This window comes from Cynoglossus semilaevis, chromosome 17, assembly GCF_000523025.1.
Source record: "Cynoglossus semilaevis isolate Cse_v1.0 chromosome 17, Cse_v1.0, whole genome shotgun sequence".
Classification (NCBI taxonomy): Eukaryota; Metazoa; Chordata; class Actinopteri; order Pleuronectiformes; family Cynoglossidae; genus Cynoglossus; species Cynoglossus semilaevis.
In genome coordinates this window covers 882,873-910,408 of record NC_024323.1, presented here as the reverse complement: position 1 = coordinate 910,408, position 27,536 = coordinate 882,873, and the positions used below count along the sequence as shown (strand labels likewise).

General features: G+C 37.1%; 2 protein-coding genes across 3 annotated transcripts; both read left to right on the top strand.

The window, feature by feature from the left end:
* The first annotated feature begins 125 nt into the window (after window positions 1–125).
* On the top strand, window positions 126–16,054 carry bcat2 (branched chain amino-acid transaminase 2, mitochondrial). Of its 2 annotated transcripts, XR_003052423.1 has the most exons (12): window positions 126–279; window positions 4,296–4,367; window positions 6,004–6,204; window positions 7,150–7,260; window positions 9,735–9,854; window positions 9,973–10,136; window positions 11,979–12,121; window positions 12,213–12,298; window positions 12,458–12,598; window positions 13,820–13,894; window positions 14,595–14,857; window positions 14,905–16,054. XR_003052423.1 is itself a non-coding variant. In XM_008329180.3 (11 exons), exons 1-11 carry the CDS (start codon window positions 262–264, stop codon window positions 14,634–14,636), a joined length of 1,173 nt encoding a protein of 390 aa, XP_008327402.1. In that variant the 5' UTR covers window positions 126–261; the 3' UTR covers window positions 14,637–14,875. The 2 variants fall into 2 exon arrangements, 1 of the variants encoding a protein (XP_008327402.1); XM_008329180.3 differs by lacking the exon at window positions 14,905–16,054 and having other exon boundaries at window positions 14,595–14,875.
* Window positions 16,055–16,915: 861 nt separating this feature from the next.
* On the top strand, window positions 16,916–24,681 carry LOC103392567 (potassium voltage-gated channel subfamily A member 7-like). Its single transcript, XM_008329198.2, has 5 exons — window positions 16,916–18,247; window positions 18,406–18,444; window positions 19,509–19,578; window positions 19,652–20,361; window positions 23,157–24,681. Exons 4-5 carry the CDS (start codon window positions 19,696–19,698, stop codon window positions 24,105–24,107), a joined length of 1,617 nt encoding a protein of 538 aa, XP_008327420.1. The 5' UTR covers window positions 16,916–18,247; window positions 18,406–18,444; window positions 19,509–19,578; window positions 19,652–19,695; the 3' UTR covers window positions 24,108–24,681.
* Window positions 24,682–27,536: the final 2,855 nt, after the last annotated feature.

Sequence of the window (27,536 nt, the reverse complement as noted above, 5' to 3'; positions counted from 1 at the left end):
GGTGACGGTGCTTATCGACATGTGACCGACCGACTATAATACCACCTGAAACACTCCCCTCCTCTGAACCAATCAGTCTCTCTTTAACCTCATATAACCTTCTTTTGTGGGCCTGACTCTGTCCACCAATGACGTGTCACACTTTTCGGTTTTCCGACGTGAATCGCGCGTCATATTACAAAGCGGAACTGAGTTTGACTTTGAGCTGCGTTAGTTTCCACACGAGCAGATAAACAGGGGCGTCATTACGCGTTGGAGATAATGGCAGGACTTCGGACGGTAAGTTTAATGATCTATCCTGTGTTATCTCTCTGTTTACAATCATACAGCAGGTAAATCATTTACCTTTTCGCCAAACAGTGAATCAAGTACTCACAACGCCGACATCGCAGACACCCTCGTCGGTGTTGCGCTGAACAAACTGCACCACAAAGGAGCAAAACCTCGCTGGGACAAAATTAAATTAGAAATATCTTTCCAAGATAGCGATTGCATACAAGACACGAAACGCGACTTTATGGTCTTCTGTGTGTTTTTAACTGAAATCCTGGTCCAGTTTGAACCAAGTGTGACAGCAAATAAATGTAAATACATTTATTTTCTTTAAACAAGAGTTTTCGACGAGGAAGTAAAATTGCGACACAAAAAAGGACATGTGTCCTTTTGTGTCCATGCCGACACAAGACCAGTAAACTGGCCAACTGGCCAATTGCTACTCGGGGCGTTTTCTTTTTTGATATATAACAAAATAATTCCACCATTGTTTCAGACTTTTCAGCGTTCTTAGTCGGTAAGATATACGAGTAAGAAGCAACTCCACTCGAATTTAATCCTCTGCTTACTACTATGTTGTATAATTATATCATGTAATACATTTCACGTGATTTGTACGCAGTTGTGCTGTGGAAAAAAATGCATCGAGTTGCGTCATACAAAACGAGCTGTGACCCACAGTTTGACGAAACTGCTCACCATACCTTAAATAATCCGTAATTATAGTGCAATAAACTAATACTTACAATATAAAACAATAACCATGATAATAGAGATAACCCACCTTTAGACACTAAAACAAAGTAAAAAGTAAAAGACTAGAAGTAGTTGGCACTTAGCCACAGAGAGAATTAATAACACCAGTTGGCCCCAAACCCTTAGTTCAAATGCAATAACATGAAGGGCATATTTCTAAAACAACAACAACAACAAAACAACTATATTTTGGAAATGATAATGACAGTTTTTATTTGAATTTCTTTCAACATTTTCCAAAAAAAACCCCCAAGAAACTTAACTACTATAACTACTCCTAACTACTATGCTGCTGGTTATAACATTTAATTTCATTCAATTAAGTCCTGACCAGTTGTTAATGTGAACACCACGATGAATCTTGAACACCTAATAGACCTCTTTTGTTTTAACTGTTTTAAAGTATCAAGATATTCCTTTTTTTATTCTTCAGTTCTTTGAAGCTCACATTCACTAGCCGAGAGATGGAAATCAATTATTTGCTGTGGCAACCCCTGAATAAGGGACAAAGCCGAAAGAAAAAGAAGAAAAAAAGAAGATTCACTAGCTGATGTTAGTATGTCGTTGGATGGAAAGTATTTTACAGTGTGCCAAGAAAGCCCTGGAGTTAATGAAGTTCATCCATCTAGATATTCTAATTTTTTGTTTTATTTCTAAAAACAATCCCTAGAAAATTGGTGCAAACATAATGCCCTTGTTTTAAGAACCCACGCCATGATTGTATAAAAACCATCTTTAGAAGGACTCTAGTGTATAGTATAATGCATTAGTGGCAAGACAAGGTACAATTAAGCCAAAAAGTATCCTACACCTTAAATCTTTATTTTTTTAAATTTATACAGTAGCTCTTCACTCAATAAATTGGACCAATTTATAAATAGGAAGGTCTGCAGTCACACTTCTTTTAATTTAGAATTACTAACTAAGCATCTTGTGTGTTAGTATTGGTGTTACAATGTATTCCAACTAAATTGTGACCATGGCAGGTAACCATGTTATCTTACAACAAAATATGACTTGAGCAGAAATGTGTTAAAAAGAATTTTAAAAAATAGTTTAATTTATATATAACACAATTTAGCTATTGACACAACTCACTGTATAAGTTGAGCACTATGTCAAAATCAACACAACAAGAGAGATAACTAGAGGACTTGATGATACCAATTTTTTCCTCATCACTAGTAATTATGAAACATTTCCCACAAACCGCACTCACTCCTTAACAACGTTCAAAATAATTGTTTATTTAATATAAATAAATAAATATATAAATATATATATATATATACACACATATATATATATATATGTATATATATATATACATATATATACATATATGTATATATATATATACATATATGTATATATATATATAATATAGTATATATATATAACGCAACAATAATCTAAATACAACTAAAATGGTACCAACAGTTATCACAACAAATAATATTAGGAACAAATATTATACCAGAATATATTTGCTCTCTTTTGCAGTGCACTAAAATATACTGACTGATCCTATGTTACGTATTCTACATTTACAAACTATGTTTAATAAATTCCAGTCAGTAACTGAATCCAAAACCATGAAGTTGAGTCCTTTATATCCCAGAGCAAACAGTAAACATACACAGTATGTACTGGCAGAACTGCTGTTGTTCTGTCTTTTATTGACAACTATGATTCAAAGGATGTTGCAGTGCACCCCCCCACCCCCCGTCCCCCCAACCCAGCTAACCTGCGGAACTAATTTAACTTGTGAGAGCTTTATTACCAGAAATATGACAGAACTTCTAACAGAACCAATGTCACAGCCACTACTCACTTTTCCAATACAACACACACTCTCTCTTTCTCTCTCTCTTTTTCTCTCCCTCTCTCTCTTACTCACTCACTGAACTAACATGATATTCAGAATATGACATCACAACCAAAAACCTGTCAGTTTCTTAATCACTAATCTAACGATGTATTGCAAATGAAAAGCTTAGAGCTCTGAGCATGACGTCATGCTTGTTGGAATGTCAACATGTGCAGAAAAGATCATACTAAATACTGTCAACAGGACCACATCCAAAATCTACAGGTGACGTGGTTGCGAAATATTATCAGACCGCGTGTGAAAGTTTGTCTTTTGTAAGCCATTATAATTTTCAACACATTTTAACGTAAACGGAAATATATTGTATAAAAATATACTGCAGAAAATGACGTGTTTTTTTGTTTGTTTGGGAACTTGTGTAGACTAAGTTCTGATACTGACACCTCTTTAGTTTGACTTTTTGAATGAATTTTTGACTATTTCAAATTTCTTTAGTTGACAAAAGAAAAGAAAAGTGATAACCTGTGCTTATCCACTGATCGGTTTAACTCAGTATGAAAAGTAATCTTACTCATCCAAATGTCAGTCGTAAAACCAAATGCTGCTTTAGGGTGACTCAGCTGACCCCTTCAAACCTCATAAAGGTTTGCTGTTTCAAACAGCTTTGTAGTGGCTCGCCCATGATTAACATCATTGTTATGTAGGAAACTAATAGCAAGTTTAGGCCTTTTAGGCCTCACACAGTGTGAGCTTCAAAGAACTGAGCACAAATGACGGGATGGAAAACTGGCAATACGTGTGTAGACAACCCACTCATGGCTCATTATGTTATGAAAAATGGCTGATTCCAATCATCATCAGCCAGTTGAACAGTGCGTCACCTAATCGCAATAAAAGACACAAAGTGGCCCAGCAGATAAAAATACTTCTATTTTCCAAGCCAAAATAAATAGAATCATTATGTATTAATTAAAAAGTATTAAAGTTGTATCTAAAAATTAAGACATATTACAGATAAATAAATATATAAGAATATATATGAATATATAATTATATATAAGAATTCTGTAGAAAGAATAAATGGTAATAAACACAATTTAATTTCTGAATTGATATTACAGGCAGAACTTTCACTAAATTGTCTAGCACTATATTCATGTTTCTTTGTCAAGCAGCTCGTTGTTATCTAAGTTATGGAGTTTTAGGGGAACTGGATCAACCTTTTGTGCTAGTACAAGAACACGTTTAGAATGAAATAAAAATGTCTAGAGTCACTGCAATGCTGTCACATCCTTGTACTTTCCTACAGCACAGAAGTCAAAAATTAAAATGTATGCTTGTGACTATTTCAAAGTACCTGCTATTCAACCGGTGGATTGTAAATGATCTAATCATAATCTAACTTTTCACCCTGGATGTCATACTTCATTTGCAGATTTTTCATACAAGACTTCTCCAGGCCTCGCCCTTTTCTATTAGGGCACTGAGATTTGCCAGTTCCTTTAAGGTAATTATAAAAGTTTTGTATTTCTTAGTGGACTGTCACCCGGCCCGACATCTAAGTGAAAGTGAGTTATTGTCATTGCCAGCACACCAATGCACACAATGAAATGTGTCCTCTGCCGTTAACCTATCACAACCATCTGGTGACTGGTGGGTTCAGAACACTTCCCCTAAATATACACACAAAATGTCTTTATGGCATTTGAAAATGAGCTGCTTCACTGGGACTTGTTTAGTTTTAGAGGCTCCTTCAGTTGACAGCAAATGAAAAAAGAGTAAAGTACTTTTAAAATTGTTCTTGGTGACTGGAATATGGTGTTATTGAAAATCCAAACCAATGTAAAACGAATTGCTGCTTTAGGGTTTGCTTGCAGAAGGCAGCTAACATACATCGCAGGAAATGGATTCATACGGCTCCAGCAATGCTACATCTTTTTACATGTTTCTTTTTAGTGTTTTTGAATTGTAAAAGTGAATTAATGTATAGTGTTTTTTTATATATGTATAGGGATAAAATATGCAAATATTTGAAAAAGTGAAAAAGACTAAGAGATTAATATTATTATTATTATTATTATTATTAATAATATAATTAAAATTGAAATATTTTTAAAGAAAGCTTAACATTACAGTTAGTACAGCTATAATTTGTATGTGAAAATGTAGGCTCAGGAACTTGGAACATAAGTAAAGCGTGTAGTGAGGTAGGTCCAGATTACAAGGTCATGTGGTTTATTAAGCCACTTTAGCCACCTTAGCCCATGTGTTGGTGGCCTAGTAATTATATTTAAACTTGATAGTTAGATAGACAGTACTTTACAGTGAGGGGACCCTTTTTTTAATTTTCAAATTCCAAATGAATAAAGACATGAATTGGGCAAAAGGAGCAAATAATATTTTATGAAGGAGTTATATGTGGTCAAACAATTATAAAAAAGCAAAAAAAAAAAAAAAAGTACTAATAAACATTACCAATATTCAGCATGCTAAGTTTTAGAAGTGAGAACTACATTCATACTTTACAGTGCTCCTGCTTCCAAACTTCGTTTACATTTACTTCGTTAATATATTTGATAATATTGTGCAGCCCTATATTATTGGAATCTCAAAGTCCTCTGTATTACAAAAAAAGCTGACAAGAAGGGATCACGGCGTAAGATGGTACTCAAATTAGCACCACTAAAGGACAATGGGCTATTTCGTTCTCATGTAGTACCGCAGCAGTGACACTGATTTATATTCTGGTCCATCCACGTTTCTCCAAGAGAGTTAGGTATTTATTATATATTCAGTTTGTGTAAGCTCTTAGTTGCAAGTGTAACTGCTCTGGAGAGTTGTTCATTTAAAAAAAAAAAAAAAAAGGTGTCTATTCTCTATGTTCTCACAACAATAATTATGTCATTCTCTTCTCTGTCCTTTCCCTTACTATCAACCACTTGTGAATTTAATTCAGTTTATTAAACTTAATTATTTATATCTAACTGAGTCAATGATTTCAGCTCCCTGTCTCACGTTACAGTATAATTCCACTAATTGCCCAATTTAAAATCAATTGCTGGCCTTCTTTGCTCTTGCCTTGTCCTTGTCCTTGTCCGTTTCTGCATCTCCTTTCTCCTTTGCTTATCTATCTTCATCTTCAGGCAGCAGATCTTACCATTGAGCGTAGTAAGACATGCAAACCAAAGCCGGATCCCTCCAAGCTGGTGTTCGGCAAACAGTTCTCTGACCACATGTTGACCATCAACTGGTCCGAAAAAAATGGCTGGGCTGCTCCTGAGATAAAACCTTTCCAGAACCTGTCGTTGCATCCTGCCAGCTCAGCCCTGCACTACTCCATTGAGGTAAGAAAATGAATCTTAAGCTTGCCTGCAGCAGAGGTAAACAAAAACAGAGAAGTTAAGGTATTTTTATTATCAGCCACACTGAGCACAACAGTACATAAACAGCAGTTTACCAGCTCCTGTATAACCGACTCATGCTCAAAGAGCTCAAACTGCTCTCCACTTTCGCTATCGTTTTCTCTCTGGTGCGCCCCGCACACATATTTGCACACAGACATACATGTACGCTACTATTGTTGCACACAGTACACAGACATACATGTACGCTACTATTGTCGCACACAGTAGCCTGTGTAAAAAAAAAAAAAAAGTAGCGGCTCATAGACCAGAAATTACAGTAACCAGTTATGTGCATATGTTATGTGCACGTTAGGGTGCAATTCCGCTTAGACATAGTACAACAGCCCGAGTGTGAGTGCACCCTAAAAAAAAAGCAAAGGGGAATCTGATCCGAAGCTGTTTTTAGAACTGAAAGATAATCAAGAAGGTTCTGAGGAAATGACCTCAGACTTTATCACTTACAGAAGATTAGCAACCTCAAGTCAAATCCGCATTTTATTCAAAGAAATTTAATCATGGCTGATCATGGGATCGTGTGCAAGCAGAACATGATCATCTACTGCAAAAGGTCATGTGGCCAATTAGATGTGGACCAGTAATTGCTTATGTAGCTAAGTCTGTTTTTCTTGTCTGTTTTGTTTGAAGACATATTTTTTTTAATTAACACCAAGACATTCACTGTTGACTTGTATTTAGGTCTGTGTGCAACAATTATATAATAATTTAAAATAATGGCAAGTTTTGGAAAATTAATAATTTAAAATAATGGCAAGTTTTGAAAAATAAAAATGTTTAAAAGTTTTTTGTTTTTTTTTTTTTAAACTGTGACAGTAAAATGCCTAACCCCCTTTTTTCCTATTTGTTCCTCCTCTATTTTCTCTGCAGCTGTTCGAAGGCATGAAGGCATTTCGTGGAGCTGACAACCACATTCGTTTGTTTAGACCCACGCTTAATATGGAGAGGCTGCATCGTGGCACAGAAAGATGCTGCCTTCCCGTGAGTTTTGGTTTCGTTCATTCCTTTGTTTGACAAGCATCTTGCTTGCCTGTCATTTGACTCTCAAACACAAATGATCTAGGGGTGGTCAAAGTTGATCATTCAAGGGGCCGAAATTTCAAAATGCAGTCAAAGTTGTGAGCCAAACAGGGATAATCATTTGCACGTATGTGTATTCAAGAACATAGAATTGTGAGTTACTCGCCCTGCACAGGATTTAACCACTGCGTTTTAGTGATGTGCGGATCGATCCTGAAATATCGATACTTCCGATTCTGGATCTTTATGCTCTGAAATCGATTCTGAAATCAAAATATCGATACTTTTGATACTTACGCATTCTGAGATGAGGTGTATCCTAAACAGAAACATGGTGAAAAGTATCCAAATTATTGAGATGTTGTCTAAGTGACGCTCGGTTGGTGGGACTACTTCTTCTTCCGCCTGGGTGTGTGCGTCATGCGTAAGCACAGGGGCTCTACTCCGTGCTCTCACTCAGTCACTATTGATGGGAATTTCGGCTCTTTTTTGGAGAACCGGTTCTTTTGGCTCGGTTCACTGAAAAAATCCGACTCTTTCGGGTCCCAAATGGCTCCTCAGATTATTTATTTTATTTTTTTATTTATTTTTGTTTTACAAATAACATGTTTTCAGAGTTTGAAACATTGTTTTGACATATTTTATATGATTGTGTTCTCAAGGTTTTCTATTGTTGTGTTGACTGTATAGTAAATGAGGCAGCTACCTCAGTACACTCCAGAGTTTAAAATAAATAAATAAATAAAAACCTCAGCCTCGGATTCTTAAAGAAGCTATGATTTGAAATACATTTTTTTTATTTAAAAGACAAATGATAAAATATCGGTATCGATGTCGGTATCGGCGATACCAGCCCGAATTTTACTCGGTATCGGATCGGAAAGGAAATTGGTGGTATCGAACATCACTACTGCGTTTTACCCATCCACAAATCATACAGGTACAGGCTCTTTAAGATAATTTATTTTTAGACAATCATGCACATAATAAGCTCTGGCGAGCCACATCATATGATGTGGTGGGGTCACATGGGCCTTGATGTGTGACTGGTAGGCTAGATTAATTTGCCTGCTACTGTGATTTTTTTTTTTTTTTTTCACACATTTTTCTAACATTATTTTTGACCAAACCCTTTTTAAAAGAAGCTGTTTAGATATAGGTTTATTGAACCACATCTGTACCATTTAAAGTCTTCCACCACCTGCTTCTGGTTACAAGCACTATTATAGATATATTTTATTATATATGTATATATGTATTATATATAATACTGTGTCTAACGAATAGTCCCCAAGGAATATTCGTGCAAGTGATGTTGGCACAAATCATGATTAATTGTGATTAATCCACAGCCATTGTTTGATTGATCAGATTAAAAATGTTATCCTTTTTTTTTTTTATTATTTTCTATGTCACTGTTTTTGTAATATTGTCCTGTTTCTCCCCAGGTCTTTTAAAGGTCACTGCATTTATTAACAGTTTAGTGTTTTTTTTTTGTTGTTTTTTTTTAATTTTGAGAGCAATGAAGTAGTGAGGCTTTACCGCCACAGTCGCAGCATACAGTGTAACAAATGTATTATAACCATTCTGCCATGTAATATATATTGTTATGTGATAATACAAAATAATTGACATAATATAAATAGATTTTATTCTAACATGTAAATATAATTTTAGGCCAAGAGTACATGAAGTGAAAGGTGAATTTTCACTGTGCACAATGAAATTAATCGTCAACCCTTTAACCCTGCACCGTGTGTGGGGACGGTGCCAAGCTCAGTGCCTGTGTATTTAAACCTGTGACCTTCTCGACCCAAGTCCACTTCCTTTACCAACAGTCCACCCCTGCCCCTACTTATCAACTGTTGAATTATCTTAAAAAGAAACCGCAATATAGATCTCTACAAACTTTTATTTTGAAGTTATTATTGGGGTGAAAACCCTGCACAGAAACACCTCAAAATGCACCAAAATACCCTAAATTATGTAACCATCTGTATAATTTGTACCAAACTTCAATTCATTAATAACATTTTTTTTTAAAAACACCTCAAAATCCTTTAAAAAAAATTACATTGATAAACTATGATAGCTATATAACATGGGGTCGTCAGTATATAAAGTTTACTTTTCTTTGTTGTCCTTTGGGATGTAATATAATGTTCTAACGTGTCATATATTTTAATCTGTTACTCAAACAGGAACATACTCGTTTATCTCTTATGTGTGAGTCATGCTTAAAGTGACCAATCTATACAACTGACTGAATAGAAGTATAATCTAGACTGTACAACTCATGTGTCAGTGCATTTAAACAATCAGTATCATAACCATTCTTTGTGATTTGGCCAAAATATTCATGCAAAGGTAATCCCCGTATGCTGTCTGGAGAGGAACTTAGAAGTTTAATGTCTTTTTCCCACTTTTCTCTGTAGGTCTTTGATAAAGGAGAACTGCTGAACTGCATCAAAAAGCTGGTGGAGATTGACCAGGAGTGGGTGCCGTACTCTCAGGATACAAGCCTCTATATCAGACCCACTTTCATAGGAACTGAGGTGAATTGTGAAGCAATCAAATCCCTTTTTTAAAAAAAAAATGTATCTGGTGTCTTGGACCAAAGAGGTAAAAAAAATGCTAACCAGGTTCTTGCTTCTAATTCCCTGTCTTGACCAGCCATCTCTTGGTGTCTCTCGTACTGGACAAGCTCTCCTCTATGTCATCATCGGTCCCGTAGGCCCATATTTTGCCACTGGTTTTTTTAACCCCGTGTCACTTCTGGCAGACCCTTCATTTGTCAGAGCCTGTAAAGGTGGCGTTGGTTCTTACAAGATGGGAGGGTGAGTCTTAATTCAAAAAACATTTTTTTTTCCACTCATGCTGCTATTCCTGAGAGATATTTTGACCAGAGAGCAATGTAGAAAACAGATAATTTAACTAGTCATACTGCTTGCATTTGTTGTTCCCTGTGTTAATTTTACAGTTAATAATCACTACAACTTCCAAAATTTTGTACGACAATATTTCTGTCTACATTGCCGTTACTAAATCTCCAAAATAACTATACATGTTAGCCAGTTAGCCAGAAATTCAGCTAAAACGTATATATAATAAGAATTGTAAACATATATGTGGTTACGCTATATTCTATTATATATGATATACAGTGGTATGATCATTTTCAAGATTTTCCTTTATGGATCATTGGTTGTTCGGAACGGCAATTTCAATTAAATATATCACATAGCAAACGAAACACAGTGATATTTAAGAAGTGAAATGAAGTTTATAGGATTTACAGAAAGTGTGCAATAATTACTTAAACAAAAGTAGGCAGGTGCATAAATGTGTCATTGTCATTGTTTCCATAGTAAGAACAACCAACGGAGGAAATCCAAGACAGCTGAACAAAAAAACAAATGACATCTGAGTAATTACACTATTAAACATGTTCACTGTAGAAAATAGGACAACAATCCACTATTGCCTATTACCATGTATTATTGTTTTATTAAACTGATCACAGATTTACAGTATAATAAAAACACTAAAAAAAATACACAAAATAAAAATAGTTTACCCATTAGTGTTATTAAATAATTATATAAAGAATAAATTAAAATTAAATAAGATGTTTCGAGGGTCAAATTCTTAATTTGTCCTATTAGAATTTCGTTTTTTTTGTAAATACGAATGCATTTTCGTTGAAATTCTTACCGAGCTCAGGATACTATAAATCAGCTCATTTTGGTCTTCTGAGACAACATTGTGAGAACAAATGGAATGAAAGCAAGGTTCTGAACATTGGAGGTGGTTTCAAGTTCTTTTATTGGGATCATTTTGAGATTGTAGTTTGTCTGAAAGTCAAAGCAGTACGGGGTGAATTTAGAGGTGAGTAAAAATATCGATCATCATTGCGTTGAAGTTGGGTGCAGAACTATGCCCCCTACTGTTAGGGGGTGGGGAGTACCGACAGAGTCTCTCGGTTCAGTGGTTGAGGAGCTTGCTGCTACGTCGTTAGTTGGCAGTGAGTTGTGTGTCTGTTCATTTATGATTACTATTAAAGAGTGTGTGTTCATATACCACTAACTGAGATGTTTATGTCTCCCATTATATATTGGTCCATGTCTGGCGGTTATGTTGACACACAGACATATAACACTACACATCAGAATACTGTGATTACTGCGAAAGCAAAAACAGAGAACTGGATGTTGGTTTAGGAACAAAGAAGAATTAAGGTCAGCCGAAGCGAGACAAAACGCATGTGCCTAAACGAGAGCGAGGCGAGCGGAACGATAAAGGTAGTAGGAGTAGTAGGGGCACCTGGTAGCCCCCATTACCTATGGGTATGTTCTAAAAATACAACTAGTCAAAACCAGGCTCACAGAATGCACCGTTATCGTTCTTTTTTGGATTAGTTACACTTGATAGTCAAACAGACAGAAAAAAACGTGAAAAAATTTCTGTCCCCTAGGGGATGGGCATGAGAGAAAATAATTGAGAACCACTGATGCAAGTGAAGTTTTTTTTTTTTTTTTTTTTTCAAAATTATAGTTTTGCAACTAATTATTAACTGTATCCTTTAATCAGGGATAATTTTGTTTTCCTTTTGCGATCGTTACGGGCATCTAAACCAGCGCTCCAGCTTTAACTTTTTTTTAAAACTTTTTTTTTTGCAGTAATTATGGCCCAACTATTATGATTCAGAATGAGGCAGTGAAGCAGGGATGTCAGCAGGTTCTGTGGCTGTATGGAGAAGAAGAGGAGATCACTGAGGTCGGAACTATGAATCTTTTCATTTACTGGACCAATGAAAATGGAGGTAAGACTTGAAGACTTGAAATGTATGGAAATACCACGAATAACACAAAAGTCTAAAAAAAAAAAAAATTCGGTTTTACTCTCTTCTACAGAGAAAGAGCTAGTAACTCCACCACTAGATGGCATCATCCTGCCAGGAGTCACCCGACAGTCTCTGCTGGACCTTGCCAGATCTTGGGTAGGTACACCAAAGCAAGTAAGATATTAGTACATATTAGTTCACATTTAGGGATTTTTTTTTTTTGGAAAATGGTGCTAAAAAATATAAACCCTATAGATAAAACTGAACCAAAACTGTCTAAATCAAATACATTTTGTTTACTATTCTGTGTTCCAGGGAGAGTTTAAGGTTACAGAGCGCACGGTGAATATGAAGGAACTGCTTGGAGCTCTGGATGCTGGAAGGGTTCTGGAGGTTTTTGGAGCAGGGACAGCTTGTGTTGTCTGTCCTGTTGGCAGCCTCCTCTATAAAGAAAAGGTAGGAGTTGATTGGATAAGAGTACAGTGGAGCCCTGAGATACGAGTTTAATTCGTTTTACAACAGCACTCGGGACTCGATCCACTCGTATCCCCGTACCGTACGACTGAATCGATGCCAGTCCTCGGTTGAGCACTTTTGTAGCTAGACAATTCCTTGTATCACAAGCAAAATCTTGCAGTAGTTGCAGACTCGTAACATGGAATACTGGAGTACTTTGGGAAGCTCATATCTACGGGGGTCCGCTGTACTCGGTACGGAGAAGCTCAGTCACGGATATAGAATTGACTGGTTGTTATTCGTTTAAAAGCAGTGTCCTAACTGTCATAATTTTAAGTTGTTTTTTTAAAAAATTTAGGAGTGTTAATTAAAATAAAAAATGATTGCGCATTACTGTCTCGGATGTTTCAAAAAGCCTGGCTTCCCAGTTGTGTGGGACATGTCACAGTGCATAGCAGACAAATTTTATAACACTAGACTGAGAAGCGGAGGTCCTTACCCAAAAAGTGTAAATTATCCAAAGCCTTAACATCGATTATTTTTTTTAAAAAAAAATTAATTTATTTTCAGGAGGAAAGTACCAAATGCTAATGGTGGTGTTGTCAGTGCACCCGTTTCACATGTGACAGTCTTCGCAACACTGCGAACACAAGTTGGTATAGCCCAGGCATGGGCAAACTACGGCCGGCGGGCCATATACGGCCCGTATATAAACAAATAAACAAATATATTGATAAAAATTAATTATAATTAAGAAAACTATTTATATTATTGTAATAAAAAATGGTTAAAATAACCCAGCGAGGGGCGGTGAGCTAGACCGTGTCGGGCCACTAGCGGTAGGAGAAGGGCTGGGAGTGAGGACTGAATTTAGATAATAGAGAGAGAGAAAGGGGAAGAGACAAATAAAGCAATGGGTAAAATAACCAAGCGAGGGACACTGAGTGCAACAGTGTCAAGTGGAAAAATGGAGCTCGGTTGAGCATTTGTAACTCGTATGACGAGGGAAAATCTTGCAAAAGTTGCTTACTCGTAACTTGGAAAAACGTATCATATCTTAAAGCCCCACTGTACATACATTTGAATGCTTCCAGAATAATATCTAAAAAGGCAGATTTAAAAAAAAAAAAAAAAAATCAAATATGCTAAAGTTGCAATTTTTGCAAAGATGCCTGTTTGTGTCACTGTTTATGTGTTCATAACTTCAATTGTTTTTCTCAGACCTATCAAATCCCCACGATGGAGAATGGTCCAGATTTGACAAAGAGGTTCCACAAAGAACTGACTGATATACAGGTAAAAGGATTTTTACTACTACATGTAAGGTTTTTGACTCTGACAAGCTGCTCATATAATTCTAGACAATTTTTACTTAAAAAAAACCTGTTGCAAAAAAAAATTTTTTTTTAATCACACAGCTTGGCATTAAGTGTACCCTAATTCTTTAGTCCAAAATATGTGTGCAATACAATTCCCTGCAATATACTGTATAATTGTTCTCAAACAAAAGTTTGAGAACAATATTCTTGTGGCTAGTCCAGTGGTTCCCAAACCTTCTCTGCTGGGCCCCCAGCAAATTTATATAAAAAAAATATTCATGCCTCCCACCTATTTTGTTTTTGGACTTGTTAATAATTGTTTATTTTGCATATTTATATTTAATTCTTTTTATGCACTTAACATGTCTATTTTAAGTTAGCATTGTCATTTTGGTCATCAAATGTGTGACAATAAAAACAAGAAAAATAACGGCCTTTTTTGCAATATCATTATCAGATATTCATTGTACACCGCCTTCAACCAATTTGTTTTTTGTTTTTTTGCCAGCCTTTTGTTAAACATTTATTCCACCCGCAACCCCCTGCCCCCACTTTGGGAACCTCTGGGCTATTCAAACTTTTTTTTTATTTTAATGTAGTATTAACATTATCACAGTTATGTATTAAAACAGTGTTTTTTTTTAACGTTTTCTATTTTTTTTCTTTCCTTGTGACAGTACGGACGCAAACAAAGTGAATGGGCACCAATCGTTGTATAAATTGGCCATCCTGATGCTGTTTCCTTATCCTCATCCAGCACATTAAGACCATTAGTACACTCCTCTTGTTTCTTTACCTACGGAAGTAGGATGCCTATTTTCTCCTCTCTCCTTGAGTCTCTTAAATCAATGCTTTGGTTCAAACACGGAGTAGCTGTGTTTACATTCTCCAACCCAGGTGCTGTAGCTTATTCTTATATGCTGTAATACTAGAGACGAAGGTTTGTTTTTTTTGGATGGCATATATGCTGTAATACTAGAGACGAAGGTTTTTTTTTTTTTTTGGATGGCATTTTGTGACACTGCCACTGTACCAGTTGATTTTTTTTTTAAGCAAAAGGCTAGTCATATCCTCAACTAACATTGTTGTAGATTACGCACCAAAATAATAATGAAGCACAAAATGATTCAGTGCTTCATCATCTGTACTTTTGCATCAACAGAGCCTAACTCATCCCTAATTCATAGGACACTCGAGAAAACTGTGCTTTATATACACAAATGTAAACCACTATCTTCGGCGGACATAAACTAACTTGTATCAGTATTTCACATGTAGGAATGAACATACGTGAACATAGATGCAATACTAAAGAGGTTTTATGGAATACAGAATAGGACTTGATAGTGTATGTAATGGTTATCATCAACTCGACGCATTACAGAGGAAAAAAAAATGATACTGTCGGTAATCATAGGATACGCTTATGTATCTTAGAAACATATCTGTGTGTGTGTGTATTTTTATTTTCGTCGACTTCGGTTAACTAGAGAGATTTTATCTGATGGTTTGGTTTAAGCCTTGTAAAGAGAAAGCAGAGGTGGATTTTTAAAATGCGTGTTTGTCTTGTTTTGGTCATTGATGAATGCAGTTACTGCACTGAAGATCATGGAGTGTACTGTCCAAGTAATGTTACAAATGCACAGGTGCGCCATGGAAGGCGCCTGCAGTTCCACCTGCACTATTATCTCTGTGAACACTAAAATGTCTGGAAACAGATGTATTTTTTTTAAAAATATATAGGTTTTAAATAATGATTATACGTTGTTTGCAATTGTGTTGATGTAATGCAGATGAACTACGCTCCTACGTCCTACATTAATGTCTCGATTGCTGCTTTCTTCCACGTATCATTTTAGTTTCCTGTTTTTGCCTTTCCTCTGTGATTCTTTGTCTGAATATTCTCGTTACATTTTCAGCTGCTGTGTAGTTTCACAGTTTGCGCACCCATGGGATCTAGCTGGATTATTTGTCATATTTTATTTCATTGTTTGTTTTATTGGTAATGTTTTTGGTTTTTTTTTTTTAACCTGCTGTTACATTTCCTCTATTGCTGTTTTTACAATAAACTTGATCTGAGGTGTTCAATTTATTTGAAATGCTCTAAATGAAAGTGTTTTAATAAACAACTAAAACATGTTCTTGTATGTAGGACCTTTGGATTTAAATTTAAATAATTCAGATATATGTGTTCTTGTATGTAGGACCTTTGGATTTTAATTTAAATAATTCAGATATATATGTATGTATGTTATATATGTATGTATATATATGTATGTATATATATGTATATATATATATATATATATACACACACACATATATATATATATATATACACACACATATATATATATATATACACACACACATATATATAGATATATATATACATACACATATACATATACACATATACATATACACATATATACATATATACATATATATATATATATAGGAGTGTTGGGCTGTTGGTAAAACTACAAAACGTTTTCGCTCATATTTTCCTATTTCAGTATTTTCCGGTCTATAAGTCGCACCAGCCAAAAGATGAAAAAAAAAATTACAACTAGAGTAGCCGATACTACACAAACCTCGAGTGCCCTCTAGTGGCTGTCAATGTGAAAATAACGTACATGTAAATTTTCAGTGGTACAGAAGTAGCAGATACACAAGCCTACAGTGCCCTCTAGCGGCTGTCAGTGTGAAAAAACAAAAATAAAAGGTTTCCTCCAGTTGGTAACACCCCCAAATCCCCAAGCTAGTAAAATGAACAAAAAACAGACATCTTTGGAACGTTGCATTTAACACAGTTCCAGGAGTCTAATTGAAATTAGAATTTTTTTTGCAACAGGTTGTTCCCACCACCAAGCCTGCGCTGCATAATACGCAGCTCTCTAAACCCGCGCCTGTTTAGCTGAACGCAACTTGCGTTCAGAAATATCAAGTATTTAATTTAATATTTTAAAATGATATATTTTAATATGTTAAAATTATATATTTTAATATTTTAAAATTATACACTTTATTTAATATTTAAAAGAAATATCAAAGAAAGATATACATGAAGATTTTCAACACCTCAGTCTTATTTGACAATTTTAACGGCCGCATGCTGCCACCTAGTGGAGTCATTTGTAATTGTTCTGTCATCATTCACATGTAGACAAATTATATACAGGAAAATTAGAACACATTTTTCAGACTAAGTTAGATTGGATTAAAAGGTACACCACTGCTTTAAACCACATGTTTTCTCAGGGAACAAAAACGAGATTGAGGAGCATTGGAGGAGGGTGGTGGTGGTGGGGGGTAAACACACAAAGCTGTGGTAAAAGGGGCTTCAAAATGTACATGGAGTACTTCCAAAGAGTAAGAGCAACCTGTCATCATGTGTCAGGGTTTCATTATGTACAGACCTAGGGCAAATTGCTGGCTTAGTAGTACAGGAGTCGGACTTGGGTATGGAAGATTCTTCAGGTTCGCGTCTACCAGCTGCCAAGTTACCACTGAGGTGCACTGATGGGTTAAAAGCAGAGGTCACATTTGGTTGTGTGCAGTGGTGTGCTGTTTCACAATGACAAATTCAGTCACTTACCTTACTTACTCACCCACATTAAGAAATGGTGAAGTGATGACCGTCCAAGAGTCAAAAATAACCAAAGGCATCCAGGTTTACACTTAGAATAAACCGCAGACAGGTCACATGTCCAGATGCTATTCAATACCACAGTTAAAGTAAAGTGGGTACTGTGCGTACTATGGAAGAATTCAAATAATTCAGACCATTACATGGCTGTTATGAGGAAGTCCACATTGATGACGGTGCAGACAGGACTTACCAAAACAAGTGCAGCATGTTTGCGAATGAGTTCGCAACGTCAGGGAGCGACAGCTGTAAGAGAAGAGATTGGATTTCAAACTTGCAGTATTTTCTTTCTACGATGGAGGAAGAGATTGGTGGAGGAATATTTAGGGTGGAGACGGTGGGGTAGGGGGGCGAGGGGGCAAAGAGGGTCAGAGACAATGTGAAGAAAGTGAAGAAAACTTAAAGGAGAGATCATTCTATAAACAGCATCGGCCTTTGGCCGCAACTGCCACGAGAGCCACGCTGCTCCTTCCGTCGGTGTTCCTTCCTATTTCTCCTCCCACACATGAAAGAGAAATGGTAGAAGAAGCACAAGAAGGAGTGGTTAGGAGACGATGACAAGAGTCTAAGTTATGATGTAGTGTCTCAGACAGAGCGAAGAGGCAGATTGAAAAAGACCCGGAGTGGAGGAGGATCAGCAGGGAGCCATGATGTGAACTAGACGTGGTGATAAAACAGGTGAACAAACACAAAAAATCCTCCCAAACGGGGTGATAAAACAGGTGAACAAACACAAACGCGCATTCTGCATGTGGGGAAAAATCCTCCCAAACGAATCTAATAAACATGCCTTAACAGGAGATTTATTAATATTTTCAAAATCTTTTTTCTTGCAGATGACTTATAGGATAAAGGTACAGCAAAAAGGAGCAGTGGTGAGTTTTTATTGTCAATGGTTGGAGTTTTTTTTTTTAGACAAACCAAATGTATTTTGGGGATCGATCGTAGGACTTATTAAGGTATTATAAAAAAATTGTTGTCAGTCTTTTCAGTCTTAAATCTAGTCTAGTCCATAAGTCTGTCTTTTATCCATAAATAAGTTAATATCTTTTCAAAAGAAAGACCAATGTCAAATCCTTACAGTCAAAGAGCTAAGGAGACCTTTTTGTCGGTTTTGAAAGTTTTATCTTTTGATATTGACAGGCTTGCATCGCACACCCCAAATGTCAATGATACCTTGTCACTCCTCTATTACACCTCCTGTTATTGTTTTCTAATTGATGAAAAGAAAACAAAAAGGTTATACTGCAATCTTCCCTTGTAAAACTTTTTCACGTAACGGTCGAGTTACGTGAAAAAGAAAAACCTTATAGTTACAGTTATAAGATCTTTTCTTGTATTTACGAGATAAGGTGTCAAATTTTACATCATCGTTGTCCCGTATCAGAAGGTTTTACATGTTTTGTGTCTTAAATCAGTGCCTCCCAACCCCCGGGCCGCGGAACGGCACCGGTCCGTGGTTCAGTTGGTACTGGGCCGCACAGAAAGAACGCGTAACTTACTTATTATTTCTTCATTATTCTGAACAATGTTTTATTTTGAAAAAATGGAACTGGATTCTCCCCAAAAATGTAATTTTTACAAGAGGAGAAAACAGATGTTAAAATTAAATTAAAATTGATTGTTGATTGACTCACTTAAATTGTAAGTCATTTTCGATAAATATATGCTAAATATATTGTAATGCAGTGGTTCTCAATTGTTTTCTGTCATGCTCCCCCTTGGGGACAGACATATTCCAGTGGAAGCCCCTCACGCCACCCCCCGACACCTCACCGCGCCCCCCCATGGGGGCCCACCCCACTATTTGAGAAGTACCGATTGTATTGTAATGTAAAATGTTTTAGTATGTCAGAAAATTCTACGGAAACACTGCGGATTACTTGTTTGGCCAAGAAAGAGCTACTAAAACAATCCTTTTTTTTTATCCTTATTTGAGGTTGCTAAAGTTTTGAACCGCCGACCTCCACTATCAGCAAGGAAAGCTTGAGCTTTTTGGTTTGAAAGAGGTAGGAAAAATTACGAATTACATTTGGCTGTTCCAGAAGCTCAACATGACAGTGAATTTTTTTTTGTCTTTAGGGGAAAGATAAAAGAAAGAAAGAAAAGATATTTAAACAGGACTGATGGATAACCAAGACAAGCTAGGAGGCACAGATGGAACGGGAGGAGAAAAGGAGGTTGTTGAAGAAGAAAAACAGACAAAAGACAAAAACAATAAACTTGAAAAGGAAATCAGTGAGAAGCTGCCCGGCCACGGGAACCACCGTTGCCTGTTGAAGAATGGTCGGGCTCTGACGGAACGCCTTGCCATCAACGTGTCCGGGATGCGTTACGAGACCCAAATACGTACACTTGCCCAGTTTCCGGACTCCCTGCTGGGTGATCCACGGCGCAGACGCCGTTACTACGACCCTCTTAGAAATGAACTCTTCCTTGATAGGAGCCGTGTCTGCTTTGATGCCATCCTATATTTTTATCAGTCAGGTGGGAGGCTGCGGAAGCCTGCCAATGTTCCCCTGGATGTGTTCTTGGAGGAGCTGCATTTCTATGAGCTTGGTGAAGAGATCATCGACCGTTTTAAGGAGGATGAGGGCTTCCCAAAGGAGGAGGAAAGGCAGCTGCCTACTAATGAGCTAAAACGGCGCCTCTGGATGCTGTTTGAGTACCCGGAATCATCCGGTGGGGCTCGCATTATTGCAATCATTAGTGTCATGGTGATTGTTATTTCTATCCTCATCTTCTGCCTGGAAACCCTGCCTGAGTTCAGAAATGAAAAGGAGCTGAGAGAGGTAAGCTGTTCAAGACCGACGCAGATAAAAAAGCAAAGCAGTGGGGATGTAGATGGTCATGATGGGATGAGTCTTTTTTTTATAAAAGAAGGAACAGAACTGAAAGACCAGCAAGATGCGAATAAAAATCTAATGACAACAATGACTAATAACAATGACCATGTAAAGTTTAAACTTTAAAGAGGTGATCTGACCAAAAACATGGCTAATTTCTACAGTATTTTTAGACACATATGCTGTGTTGCAACCCGGTATCTTTAAACGTTCTCTCCTGAGCCCCTCTTTGCTTCAAAATTTTCACGCCCCCAACAAAAACACCCAAAACAAAACAAACCAGGACACACACACATAATTTTTTTGTCAGAATAGTTTATTTCTCTAGTTTTATCTCGCAATTTCCGGACTCTAAGTCGTACCTTTTTTCATCCTTTCGCTGGTTTTACTCAGGTTCGACTTATATATTAAAATATATAATTTCCCCCCAGAGGGCACTCCAGGCTTGTGTACCAGTATCTGCTACTCCTGTACCACTGAAAATTGACCTGTACATGTTCGCTATTTGCACACCGACAGCCACAAGAAAAACCCACTGAAAATTGACCTGTACATGTTCGTTATTTGCACACCGACAGCCACAAGAGGGCACTTTGGCTGGCTGGTGCGACTTATACTCTGGAAAATACGTTAACCTTTTGCGCACCTTAAACTTGTTTCTCATTTTATGCTAGCATTGTCAACTGTCAACTGGTCAGTCGGCAGGTGTGAGATTTTGTGTGGGGAGGGGCAGGGGGCACACTGCGCGGGGCTGGTACTGCTGCTTTGAGCAGATCAAAGAGGCGACAGTAAAAATTACAACGAGAATGAAAACAACAGTCTTGTTTACAAAATTATTATCAGATATTTGTTTTACACCACCTTCAACCAATCCGTTGTTTTCTCTCTTGTTTCTCTTGTTAAACTCTTTACGACATTGGACAATAAGTTGCGTTACATATTATACATTCATTCCATCTGCACCCCATCCGGCAATGACAATGCAGACGCTGCAGACGCCTCTGCTTAACTGAGTTACCCTTAACTGAGTTATGAAACATTTATTTCATATTTCTTCTTCACGTTTCTTCATATCTTACCCCTAAATGCATTTCCCTTCCACAGTGCTGCTACTGGCTAAAGTGGCCTACAGCTCCACCAGGAACACTTGCACTCTAGGCGTTAAGCCCATTAGCTCTGCAAACAATGACAAAGTACAAGGTGCACTATAGTCCAAGCTAGATTTCTGTTTTCAGTGCTTAAGCCGATTCAAAATACAAATTAACGCTGCAGCTTTATTTGAACAAAACACTCTAAATTTGATCCCACAAAGTCTTGGACAAAGACTTTGACGCTGAGAAAAACAGGTGCGTTTTTAAATGACGTACATTTAGCAAATGTGAGAAAAGGGTATGTTATTAAGCGGAGGAGCAAATGTGAAGGCGTGTAATGAGGATGAACTTACTCATATTACCTCTGGAAGATCTTAAGGTCTATATATAGAGTGAGGACATCCCTGACACCACTCTAACTGGTAAACAAACGTATCAATGTAATAACGAATGCTACGACTCATCCACATGTCAATCGGGCCACAATATCGACTTTTCGGATAATAAATGCAAAATATATCCGTCACCTCGTGGACTTATCAAAATGGCTAGAACTTGCTAAAGAAGTCGCTCAAATCTAGCTAAATGTATAGCATTAAAATACCAAAGAGTGCTAAACTTAAGCTTGAAAGTCAATATGAAAACCAATTAATTGCCTTATAATAATAGCTTATTTAATTTTAATGCCATAAAAATTGTACAAAAACACGAGCCTGTTTATAACATTTGTCTCACTCACTGCCATTTCAATATCTACACCAAGTTCGCAGGAAAAACCTGTTGGCTCATAATGAAGACCCACTGTAATGTAACCCAAGGGTCACATGAGCAAAATGTTTAAATATAGAAAAACTCGTTTATGTGATAGTCGGAGAGGAAAAATAAAGCCTGTGGAAATGGAGAGGAGAGAGACCTTACCATGATATCACAGGGCTCCTGCTGGACAGGATTAGATACTAATCCTGTTGACATATGTCACACCCTGAATGTGCTGAAGAGAAACACTTTTGATATTCACATCTTCTCATTTCTCCACTGCCCGTCTCTTGTAAGCTCGATTTTTTTTTAGCTTACCGCTAACACTGCTTTCCATGCACCTAACTGCAGCTTCCATACAACTTTTACCACGTGAAATTACTGTAAAAAGCACTCCTTCCGCAGCTGTATTTCCCCTTTTTAATTATAAGCTGTGTGAAATTAAAATTTTATGACGCATTTGTTAATTTCATTTTATTTGAACGCATTTCTTCCTCTGAACATTATTTTAACATACATGATGGCAACTGGGAGATGTATTGTAAATATATGTAGATATACATAAATATGTTTCTATTTATATCTTTCATATATATATTTTGTTAATGACAAAAAATTGTTCTTAACCCTGAAGTGAAAAGAGACCTATTTTCAATCTTTCATATATATATATATATATTTTATTAATGACAAAAATTTGTTGCTAACCCTGATGTGAAAAGTGATTTTAAAAAATTAAAAATCATATAAAAAAAGGTTTAACTTTTCAATTGCTCTCATATGTATGGACTATTTTAACTGCATTTTTTTCACCTATTTTCAGAAGTGTCTTGACATCTTGATGTTTTCTTAAGTATAACAGTAACAGCCTTTGCTTTATTCATTTGTCAACAGCAATACACCATCATTTCACACCCCACCATAGAGAATGAGACGCTCTTGATTCCACCTGGCTTCACTCCCTTCCAGGATCCTTTCTTCATCGTTGAAACCATTTGCATCTGCTGGTTCTGTTTTGAACTTTTCGTACGTCTAATCTGCGCCCCGAGTAAGATACACTTCTTCAAAGACGTCATGAACATCATCGACTTTTTTGCCATCCTTCCCTATTTCATTACACTTGGGACAGAGCTAGCTAAGGACAAAGACAAAAGCACACAGCCCTCTGTGTCTCTGGCCCTCATCAGGGTTATCAGGTTGGTGAGGGTCTTTAGGATCTTTAAGCTCTCTCGTCACTCCAAAGGTTTGCAGATCCTGGGCCAGACCTTAAAGGCAAGCCTCAGGGAGCTTGCTTTGCTCATCTTCTTCCTCTTCATCGGCGTAATACTTTTTTCCAGTGCTGTATACTTTGCCGAGGTGGACAGACCTAACACATCATTCACCAGCATCCCTGAGGCCTTCTGGTGGGCTGTGGTATCTATGACCACGGTTGGTTACGGAGATATGTACCCAGAGACAGTTGGTGGGAAATTGGTGGGTTCCATGTGTGCCATAGCGGGCGTGCTAACTATCTCCTTGCCCGTGCCAGTCATAGTGTCCAACTTTAGCTACTTCTATCACAGAGGGATGGAGTGTGAAGATACCACACAGTATCATCACGTCACTACGTTGCTGTGGGAAAAAGACAAAGATGCTAATAGTGAGGAGGAGAATGAAGATGGACTGGATGTATGGGGGCCGGAGTGCATGGATGAGTGTGTACCCCTGTACAGTCAGAACAGCAAAGGTATACAACCTCCGCTGAATGGCTCTCTGACAATGACGGGACATTGTACTGGACAGGTGACTGGTGATGTAATGGGATTTACCTTCTACCTCAAAGAACCTCTGGTCACTCAAGTTTGACAGACTGTAAAAAAGACAGAGTATGCTGATCGACATGGAAGTTGTTTGTGCGTAGAAAAAAGTAAACTCCAAAATGGATGCGTTCTGAGTATGGAGTCACGCAGAAAAAAAACAAAACCTTTCCAAAAAGACGTGGACTGAAGAACGCTACAACTGAGTCAAAGGTGCCTGATGGGCAATGTAACTTGTTAGTCCATAGGACGACTGCACTAATGATTTTATCATTTATTTTTTGGCACCTTTTTCATTGGTCAATTAGCCTTTTGGTAAATAAAACAAATAACAAGAAATGTTTAGTGGTGTTTTCTTTAATGTGTATGTTTGTTGTATTTTTATGATTTAAATGTTGTGTATAAAAACATTTATTGACCCATGTTCAAATGAATAATCTGGTCAAACATGTAAAGTCCTAGCTTAGACCAATTTTGATGTAGGGCCCTTGCATTACTTTTATTCTCATAGTCCAAATGTTCCTAAAACTCCCATTTCAGCTGTCAAGGTTGTGTCTCCAACGTTTATAGTGATATTTGCAAATGAAAAATGCTTTTAACCCTTTGATGCATGACCCATGATATACTGAGTTAAAAAAATGTTACTGTGTGTTTTTAGTGTTTTTATGTGTTTTTAGACATAAGAATAAGAACTGATTCGGTTCTGTTTTTATACACCAAATTTTCTTTTTGAATGTTGACACAATTTTTCTGCAGTTGCAAAGGCTGACCACTGTATGGCAGTGTTGGTTGATTCTCAGGCGTCCACTGTAGAGGCTTAAATGCAACACTGCCATCAAAACCTATTCTTATCATAGAAAATGACATTTTCATAGCTGTCCACTGTAGTGACCGTCATGCATGAAAGGGTTAAACTAGGTATGCTACCAATAAAGTACTGATCTGTTCTGTGAAATCAAAAAATCAAAAATAAATATGGAAACAGTTTAGTTATCACGACTTAGTTGAGATTTATTTCCACTTTATTGTTGTTTTAAATTACATTTTGGGGATAGTCCAGTAAATAATAACAACAACAACAACAACAATAATAATAATAACTGAATCCACTTTATCCTGTCAGATGCCATGGTGTATGGTGCCTCCATTTGCAAGGTAGTGGAATAAGAAAGCCCAAATTACTGTATACTTTACTCAAGCTGGTTGTGTTGACCAAACACTTGATCTGTGTGACCATGGCTGTTCGTGTACTCGTATGTCAGCTAAACATGAAGTTACCGTAACGTAAGACATTGCTGTGATCCTATCCATAAATATGTACAACAAACGATGGTGGTGATGGAGACATGTTTTTGTATTATGCTTATGCAATTGGCTTGCAATATGTCTGCATGTACTTGGCTAAAAGCAGAGATAAATATTATGATAATCCTGAAAGCTGATCACATTTCGCGTTGTCTGATATTTCTGTTCCAGAAGGGAAGCCAAGTCTGGGGATTAACTAATGATCAGTGGTAATGTTAGGTATAATTTGGAACATTTAAAGTTAGCAGTCCTCACTGATCTTTACAGACGATGTTGTGTTTTACCTTGCTGTTTGTTAATGAATACAAAATAAAACTCTTGACTTGCTGACAGCACTGAATCAATAATACTTATGTACTCTTTATAAAAATAAGTTATTGTATATATATATATATATATTAATTCATCTGAATCCAAACAAAATTGTTTGAAATTGTTGACAGATTTACCAAAGAGACCCTATTGGTGACGGCCGCAATAATTTGCTAAACAATCTCGAGCATGCTTATCAAACTATGAGGAGAAAACAGTTATTTTGACTTTGGTACTGTGAACTGTGAACAACAAATGTTTTTTTTTTCTGTTGTTAATTGTAGTTAATTGTTTTCATTTCATTTGTTTGTGGACACATCAGCATCTGTCTGCCAAACTGGTTTCGGTAACATCCACTGGTCAAGTTTTATTTCCTTTGATAAGTGTACTCGAAACATTTGAGAACGTTTTGTCAGCCTCACCCAACTTGATTTGGACATATTGTCTTACTAAACCTAACTCAGAAATTCTTTGAACTTGGACCCTTTATTGGTCCCTCTGAACAAATAAACAAAAAAACAATTAAAATATAATTTTCCATATATAAGTTTCAATTTGTATCATATTTGATAAATCGGGTCACAATGCTCAAAGACAAGTTACATATCTAGTTTTTTACTCTAAATGTACCAAATTATGTATTTTAAAAATAAAAACACGTATGTATGTTGCTTGATGTTATATATAATACATGAAATACAATAAAATGTCAATTGACTGATTTAGAGTTACGCTCCATCTCTAACATTCTTCTACCAATGTATCCACTGTCCCTCCTCTGCACATGTCCAAACCATCTCAATCTGGCTTCTCTAGCTTTTTCTCCAAACCTTCCTGTCTGTGTTGTCCCTCTAATGACCTCATTCCTGACCCTGTCCATTCTTGTCACTCCTAAAGAGAATCTTAGCATCTTTAACTCTGCCACCTCCAGCTCCTCCTCCTGTCTTCTGCCTATTGCTACTGTCTCTAAACCATACATCATGGCTGGTCTCACCACTGTCCTGTAAACCTTTCCCTTCACCTTAGCTGACACTCTTCTGCCACCGATCACTCCTGACACTTTTCTCCAGCTGTTCCATCCTGCCTGTACTCTATTCTTCACCTCTCTTCCACAGTCTCCGCTGCTCTGAACAGTTGATCCTAAGTACCTAAACTCCTGCACCTTCACCACCTCTGCTCCTTGTAGCCTCACTATTTCACTGTTCTGCCTTTCGTTTACACACATGTACTCTGTCTTGCTGCGACTGACCTTCATTCCTCTTCTTTCTAGTGCAAACCTCCACCTCTCTAGGTTCTCTTCTAGCTGCTGCCTACTCTCACTACAGATCACAATGTCATCTGCAAACATCATAGTCCATGGGGACTCCTGTCTGACCTCATCTGTCAATCTGTCCATCACCACAGCAAACAAGAAGGGGCTCAGGGCCGATCCTTGATGTAGTCCCACCTCCACTTTGAAGTCTTCTGTCCTCCCAACAGCGCACCTCACTACTGTTGTACTATTCTCATACATGTCCTGCACCAAACTAACATACTTCTCTGCCACTCCTGACTTCCTCATACAAAACCACAATTCCTCCCTTGGCACTTTGTCATATGCCTTTTCTAGATCTACAAATACACAATGCAGCTCCTTCTGACCTTCCCTGTACTTCTCCATCAACATCCTCAAGGCAAATATTGCATCTGTGGTACTCTTCCTAGGCATGAAACCATACTGTTGTTCACAAATCTCCACTTCCTGCCTCAACCTAGCTTCAACTACTCGTTCCCAAATCTTCATTGTATGGCTCATCAACTTTATCCCTCTGTAGTTGTTACAACTCTGTGCATCACCCTTCTTATGAATTGGCACCAGAAC

Bases quoted from the DNA above. Each gene is read 5' to 3' on its own strand.
- bcat2 (XM_008329180.3), top strand. The intron at 12,122-12,212 runs GTAAGACTTGAA...TCTCTTCTACAG, and splicing joins CTGGACCAATGAAAATGGAG to AGAAAGAGCTAGTAACTCCA. The intron at 13,895-14,594 runs GTAAAAGGATTT...TCCTTGTGACAG, and splicing joins AAGAACTGACTGATATACAG to TACGGACGCAAACAAAGTGA.
- LOC103392567 (XM_008329198.2), top strand. From the start codon at position 19,696: ATGGATAACCAAGACAAGCTAGGAGGCACAGATGGAACGGGAGGAGAA. The intron at 20,362-23,156 runs GTAAGCTGTTCA...ATTTGTCAACAG, and splicing joins ATGAAAAGGAGCTGAGAGAG to CAATACACCATCATTTCACA.